The sequence below is a fragment of the Alligator sinensis genome, unplaced genomic scaffold (genome assembly GCF_000455745.1).
Source record: "Alligator sinensis unplaced genomic scaffold, ASM45574v1 scaffold119_2, whole genome shotgun sequence".
In the NCBI taxonomy this organism is placed as follows: domain Eukaryota; kingdom Metazoa; phylum Chordata; order Crocodylia; family Alligatoridae; genus Alligator; species Alligator sinensis.
In genome coordinates, this window is record NW_005842242.1 from 141,399 (window position 1) to 149,023 (window position 7,625).

The window sequence follows — 7,625 nt, forward strand, 5'->3', positions numbered from 1 at the left end:
TGCTGCCGTCGGTGAGCGAGCTGTCCCGCGCCGCGCGCACCAACATCCTGTGCACCGTGCCCGGCTGCGCCAAGGTGCTGCGCAACAGCCCGGCCCTCAGCATGCACCTCAGCAAGGCGCACCGCCTCCAGGTACCGCGGCGCCGCCCGCAGCCCGGCTGGTTTCCATGGTCCGCAGAAAGGGGCGGGGCCCATTTTGGCCCTAAATGGGGTTGATTAGGGAAGGGGAGCAGAAAGCAGAGTAGCAGCTCAAAGCGGGGGGGGGGGAATTTGTGCCATCCCCCCCCTCCCCCCACGCAGGGATTGGGCATATTCTGTTTCCTTTCATAGAAATTAAGGACTCCCAGAGACTGACGGGCGCAGGCGGTTGTTACTCACCCGGCCCGCAGAAGCAGCGAAGTCGACGGCGTCGCCGCGCCACCGAGGGACGCGGCCAGCTGCGATAATGGCAGCTTTTGTCGGGGGACGAGCTCCCCGGGATGTTCGGGGGAGCGCTCTTGCACGCGCCGCGCTTGCCGAGAGCGCGCCGGAGCGCCGCGACGCCGTTATTTCACGTTTGTAGTTCATCGGGTAGAGAGACCTTAAATGTTGGTCCAACCGGAGCGATGTTTCCCTTCTTTTACTGCTTTCGGTGAAGAGCATGGCGTCAATGCAGCTGTAGATTTTAGTGCTGAAAATACCATCTGTTTCTGCCTTTAAAAGATTTGGCGGTTACCCGGTTGATGTTGGGAGGTCGAGGTGTTTCGAGAGAATGAGCTTTAAAACGCAAAACGGCTCTGGTTTACTCCTCGTGGAGTTTACTGGTGATACTTTCACCTCGGTGGGGAAGGCACAAAATATGTAATCCTATCATGGTTGAATGTAATCCGTCAGACGATCTGCTGCTGTCATTAATAGCTGTAACGGAGACAAGTGCTGAAAAACGAGTAGGAGCGATTAGGTATCAGTCGAACTCCGTTTGTATCTTTATCCTTTTTGGGGGTTTTCTTCTGGGCAGAGACGCTGTAACACATCATCGAGCTCATGAAACCCTTGTGTAGCAGTTATTGTAAAGGGGTTTTGTTTGTGGCCATTGGTAAAGATGCTGGATCTGCAGGTACAGGAGACGTGCTTCAGGTCTGAAGCCAGTAAGTCGAGTGCGCTTGCAGGTGTGTACTTCGGGGGTTTGAAGGACTGAATGGCAAGAATCTTTGTCCTTGGAGGAAAAGAGGGAGAAGTAAAAGCTCCACAAAGTGTTGTTAAAAATATTCCATTTGCAGAGATTTGTTTGCATTGTGGAGGGTGAGGTAGTCAATCATCTTTGTAGGGGCATAGCAACATTAATAAAATATTTTGTGAAACTAATTTGCAACAGTTCCTTCTAGCAGAACCAAGCTTGAATGTGTGGAGAGAGGAACTCATTTTATAGAATCAATATGTTAAATGAAGACACAGGTTATCTTGGTTTGACAGCTGCTTTGTTTGATGGGGTTTTTTTTTTATAAAAATGACCCGTGGAAGCTGACTCTTGCTGGCTTCACTTGTGGGGTTTCTACTCTGCTGTCTGTCAGGCATGTTGTGGAAAGCAATGCTGGAGCAGATGAACGTCCTTTTGCTTCACCCAACGTTTGGAACAGATGAGGCAGCACAATGCTTTTATAATGTCTATCTCAGTCCATTAATCTCTGACTTGGTGCAAGGACTTTTGTCCTGCATAGAGTAGTTTCTGGGGTTTAGATCCACAGCTTGTTTTCATAGTATGTTAGACGAGATTTAACATTAAGGGTTATACTTCTTCGTACACACAGACTTCTGGTTTGCCTCTGAGTTCTCAAATACTTTGGTCACAGCAAATGTCATATCCAGGGTTTTGATTGGAAAAGGTAGTTTCATAGTTGATAGGGTCAGAAGGGACCTGAACAGATCATCAAGTCTGACCCCCTGCCATAGCAGGAAAGGATGCTGGGGTCAAATGACCCTGGCTAGATGTCTATCTAGCCTCCTTTTGAAGACTCCCAAGGTAGGAGCCAGCACCACTTTGCTTGGAAGTTGGTTCCAGGTCCTAGCCGCCCTGACAGTGAAGAAGCGCCTCCTGATATCTAGCCTGAATCTGCCCTCTGCCAGCTTGTGACCGCTATTTCTAGTCACTCCTGGTAGTGCTCGGGGAACAGGGACTCCCCCAGCACCTGTTGGTCCTCTCTGACTAGTTTGTAAATGGCCACTAGGTCCCCCCCTCAGCCTGCTCTTGTGGAGGCTGAACAGGTTCGGGTCTTGTAGCCTCTCCTCGTAGGGCCTGCCCTGCTGCCCCCTAGCCATGTGAGTGGCCCTCCTCTGAACCTCTCCATGCTGTCCACATCCCTCCTGAAGTGCAGCGCCCAGAACTGGACGCAGTACTCCACCTGCGGCCTGACCAGTGTTGCATAGATGGTGAGGATCACTTCCTTGGACCTGCTCATGATGCATCTGTGGATGCAGGACAAGGTGTGGTTAGCCTTCCTGACTGTGGCCCCACATTGGTGGCCCATGTTTATTTTGGAATCAGTAATGACACCAAGATCCTTTTCTTTTCATCAAGGTACATCTTAGGAACATGTGATTGTCCCTCATGGTATGGCAGCTATTTGTTCTTCCTGTGGCACTAATTCTGTTGTTTAGATTGCTGTTTTGTGTATCTAACCTTCCCACCTTAACCTAAAGCTTTTATTGCTAAGCAGCAGTGTAGTGTTTCATTGCCAAGGAGGCTTTACATGTCTGATTTCCTGATGTGATGAGAGATGTTAGCAGTGTTAATCCGAAGTCACATAGATGGCAAGGTAGATTTGTACCTTTATAGACTAATGAAAGTAGGTGTAGGTGTATTGTATTTACCCTAATCCAAGATTACTTCAAATTTAAGATGTCCCTCCCCCCACAGTACTTGGATCCTAGATATAGAAAAATTATGTTTGTTCTAATTTTCCATGTATAGAATCTAATGATTGTAGGGTCCTCTTAAATTTTGCCCCTCCCTGCCTCCTCTGGTAGTGCCTGTACTTGCTGGCACCTTCTTCCCTCTTTCCTCCCGCATGCCCCCAACCTCCAGGCTGTGCCTCTGCCTGCTCCCCTGCTGCTCTTTGTCAGGTACCGCTCTGGCTCCATTCCTCCACTCCTGGCACAGAGAACGTGAGCTATGGTCATGCAGCAGTGGCAGCTTTGGCCTGGGACTTGAATCCAAGACAGTGGTTTTTTTCCCCATACTAGATGGAGAGAATATCATTTTGGATTTGAATAAATATTGTGTGTATATAAGCTTTCATGAGCTGAAACTCATTTCATCAGATGCTGCAAAAGGACACGCAACAAGCCGTGTATAAGAAAGAGGGAGAAATTAGAATACAGAAAGCACAGGAGAGTTGGGGGGGCAGTGCTGGGAGAGGCAGATGGTAGGAGCAATGTGATGACATATTAGCTGTCTGCCCAGTGAGAGAGGGCATTACATACAAGCAAGTCCAATCATATCTTGGCAATGAAGAAATTTGTGCTGGAGAGAGAAGATTCTTTGGCTTTGGAGTCTAATTCTGCAGGGGCCTTCTGTTATTAGGGTTAAGGCAGTCTTTGGCTTCTTGTGGATCTGTAGTTTTGTGGGTCCTTTAATTGCATTGGGAATGTACATGTTTTCTAATGAAACCTGGCATTATCCAGATGTGTACTGGTGTTAGTGTTAGGGACTCTTTCAGTGCTCAGAGATGCTGCCACCTTGCAACGGTCCAGTGCAGGTACTTCCTTAGTGCTGCAGCACAAGACCATCGGGGCATAATCTCTTGTTTCAAGCAGGTCCGTAACAGCAAACAGCAGCATCACCTAAGTACAGGAAGAAAAGTAGCGACGAGCCCTTCAGGAAAGGAGTGCTTGATGCCATTCTGAAAGAGGATGAAACATCCCTCTGGGGTGCTTTTAAATTTCCTGTTCTGGTCCACTGGTACCACAGATCTTACTAGTTTTGCTGATAGCGCTGGTACTGAAGTGTCATGGTTCCTCCCCACCTACCCGTGGTCAATGCAGGAGCTACACCACTATTTCTTTAGTCGTGGTCACTCCTTTGTCCACTTTTCTAGGCAAGATTCCTAGTAGGAGGCGGCAGTGAAGATATGTTTGACTCTTATCATCTTAGCAATGAATGTTCAGCACCACAAATAGGAGCTTGAATAGCTCCACTGGACTAGTTAGTAACTTTTACTAAAAGTTTCTAATAGTCAACATACACTACAGCAAAAATATTATGGGGGTGGTAAATGTAAGGAGCCACAGTTTTTAAAGCAAGTAACTGCTTTTTCCCACTGAGACAGTACAAAAAAATGGGCCAGATCTGCTATCTTGGCGCTGCTCAAAACAAAGCTGCTGGCAATCTGCCATAAGGGAATATCTGGGGAGTTCTTTAGCATAGAGCCAAGATAGCAAATCTTCCATCAGTTGCTTTCCACCCTGGGCACAGGTAGTGAGGTAGAGCTCTTTGTGCAAAGGGTGGAGCCAGATCACACTACTTACTGATTCTTGCAAGAGTAGTAGCCTCAAGAGGATCATTACAAGCTACTGTAACTGATGCTGGGGACTGGTTTGGCTCCTAGTTTGTTCTAAGGTCTGGCGGGGGGGGGACAGGAGACTTTCTATACTAATTTCCTTTACTTGTGCAAGGTGTGCACAGGCCTGTTCCACTGCAGTTGAGTATTTTGCCCCAGGATTCCTTTTTTAACTAGTAGCCTGCAGTTTACCCTAATTGCCCACATGTACGTGACTGAAAGCTGGATAAAGTGTAATAATAGTGGTGAGGTGGAAGGGAGTCTTCCTTGGGGTACAGGAAGGGGATTAGTCTGCTTAATTTTCCCTGGAAAAATCTCTCTCCCAAGCAAATTGTTGAAGTGGTATCCAGCATTTTACTATTTTAATTTTGCTTTCTTTAGCAAAATCAGATTCTAATGTCAATGTGGTCATTAGAAGAAAATACAACTTGCAATATAAATCAAGCTTATATTGAAAATTAAAGCAGCCATGTTGCATTAGAAGACCAAATATTTACAGTGCTTTGGGTATACTGCTGTCAAGACCATTTGATTTTATTAAAATCCAGATGTAAGTTACTTTGTCGAAAGTTTTTGGTGTCATAGCTGAGAGAATTTAATATGTAGAATTGAAATAGTAGTATAACTGCTCCAGGAATCTCTTTTGATTCACTTAGTACTTGTGGTGGTACAGTTATAAAATAGTGCCTGAATGGATGAACATGTCTAATAGTCTTTTAAATAACTTAAGAAGGTCCCTCCAGTATGAATACCAACACAGATAAACTGAGGTGATATGAAGTTTAATCTGTATTCTGAATAATGTATTAGTATCCCAGATGCATAAAGTCTTTGACAAAATTTAATAGAACTGTACTTTTCAGGATGGAAAAATGAATGCAACAATAAGAAAGGGTTTGAAAACTACACAGAAATTGTACTGCTGTCCTATTGAAGGCTGCCCTAGAGGACCAATCAGGCCATTTTCCCGGTTTTCACTTGTAAAACAGGTATTTTTTCTGAACTCCTTTTCTTTGAAATAATGGGATAAGAGAGATGGAGATAATATAGAACAATCCATGGAAAGTACATGTACCTTCTGTGCCCAAATGTGCAGAACAGTTCCATTTTATATGTATACGTTCTAGAGAAAGTGCAGGCAGCCGCCCAACTTTGTACACAGACTACTTTTTCCATAGCTACTTTAGGAGACTTGGCCCTTTGTGTCAAACAGACATTGGCATGTCCAGATCCAGGAAACACATTAAAGTGAACAGCATGGAGAAAGATTAATTATAAAACCCTTACCAAACTTATCTGGCAACATTTCCATAAGTGTCTGGTAATAATGAAAGTCGACCTTAACCCCTTGGAGTGAATAATGCTAAGTTAAAATGAGCTTTTGTCTCCGACAACACTCTCCTTTTGCACAGTTGACTTTTTTTTACACTTGCCATCATTATGTCTTGTTCAGAATATGTGTTGAATTTCTACATTTCTCTGAATAATTAATATTCTGTTGACAATATAGCTCCCACCAATATGAGTTGCTTGTCTTCAACAGCAATCTGCTGTATGATCAGCTTTGGCACTTGGTGGAATTCTCAGCCCCAAATTAGACTGTGCAATGTCTTGGGTGAGCTAGGTCCTTAAGGAAGGGATCCTTGGAAACCAACTGAGTGGAGATCTACCAGGACTTGCTAGTTTAGAGACGCAGAGGAAAAGGCTGAGGTTGAGTACTGAAGGAAAGGGGCTCTGCAAGCGAGATAGGGAGGAGAATGCTTATTTTGAGAATCCTGCTTCGGAACTTTTGGAGCTGCGGTACTTGGTAGCAGTGGCTCCAAAGTTAACTGGCAGCAGTTTTATGAATGTCAGTGGGGCCTACCTGCTTCTCAGCTTTGCTTTCCCTCTATTGTAGAGGGAATGCCTTCTTCAGGATGGCTACAACCTAAACCCCTTCTTCAGGATGGGTGATTTGAAGATTGATATTTATCAAACATCAAGTTCCTTGAAAGAGAAGCATTGCGGACTTGATTCTGTGTACACTAAGTCCATGACAGACGTCTCATGAATTTCAGTAGTGTGAGATTCGTTCCCATAAGGGTTCTGTATAGGTAAAAACCGCAGAAACTACTGATATGATGTCAGTAACCAATCGTGAGATTTCCAACAGGTTCACTTTCTGATATTGTCTGAACAGTTCCTCCCAGGGTGTTTAGAAAGATGATGACAGTGTAAAATATGTATTTAAGTAACTCTTTATCTGTGCAAATCACATCTTGGATGATCAAAAGTGATTTTTAAAAACTACTTCAGTTTATTTTGTTCCACTTCCTAAAGTTGGACTCATTCATCAGTTTCTCGTTGTCATGTCTCTAGCATAGTACTGCATTGTTAGGCCCCAAAAGTGCATGAACATCTTTAAGATTTTAGTGCAAAAGATAAAGGCCTAAGTATATCTCTAGTAGATAGGATCGAGTCTCCCACTCCAATGCTTGCATATTACCTAAAATGTGTTGTGAGCCCTTATACTGTCTGTTCTTTAAATACATGACCTCTTACACAATTCCTTGACAGTCTGACTTCTAATTCTAATTGTATATTTTAGCACTTTATGAAAATGCATGCTGAAAAGAAGCACAAATGTGATAAATGTAGCAACTGCTATGGCACAGAATGGAACTTGAAACGACACGCAGAGGACTGTGGAAAGACTTTCCAGTGTACTTGTGGGTGCCCTTATGCCAGCAGAACAGCATTATTGTCTCATATTTACAGAACTGGCCATGAGATCCCTGCAGAGCACAGGTAAAGGTGAAACTTGGTGATACAACATAAAGTCCTGCGGCATCGTTTCCCTACACACTTTACCTGCTGTTCTATGGATGGGGTTTGAACCAGTCTCTTCCTTGCGTATAATTAACTCCCCTTAATGCGTACGCAGTTGGCAACTAGTTCCTATCATTGTTGTCATCCTAGCCCCACTAAAGGCAAGGGTAATTGATTGCTCGTTGCCACCAGTTGTAGACTTTTACCCTTTAACATCTAGAAGCTCTGCCAGCAGAGATCACGTCACTGGTGATGCCTACTGTTATTCATTTGTTAGCATAAT

At 44.6% G+C, this 7,625-nt stretch overlaps 1 protein-coding gene across 4 annotated transcripts in view; it reads left to right on the plus strand.

Annotated features, from left to right (window-relative positions):
• The window catches only part of ATMIN (ATM interactor), a 16,237-nt gene continuing 8,612 nt past the window's right edge, over positions 1–7,625 (plus strand). For 2 of the 4 annotated variants that reach the window (XR_003094966.1, XM_025208654.1), the window contains exons 1-4: positions 1–131; positions 330–553; positions 5,398–5,523; positions 7,122–7,321. Coding sequence is in view for 3 of the 4 variants with exons in the window: in XM_025208654.1 (XP_025064439.1) it covers positions 479–553; positions 5,398–5,523; positions 7,122–7,321 (401 nt within the window). In the remaining variant the exon portion in view is untranslated. Of the gene's footprint in view, positions 132–329; positions 554–642; positions 940–5,397; positions 5,524–7,121; positions 7,322–7,625 lie in introns of those variants that run through there. The other 2 variants (XM_006027435.3, XM_014521696.2) reach the window with 2 other exon arrangements.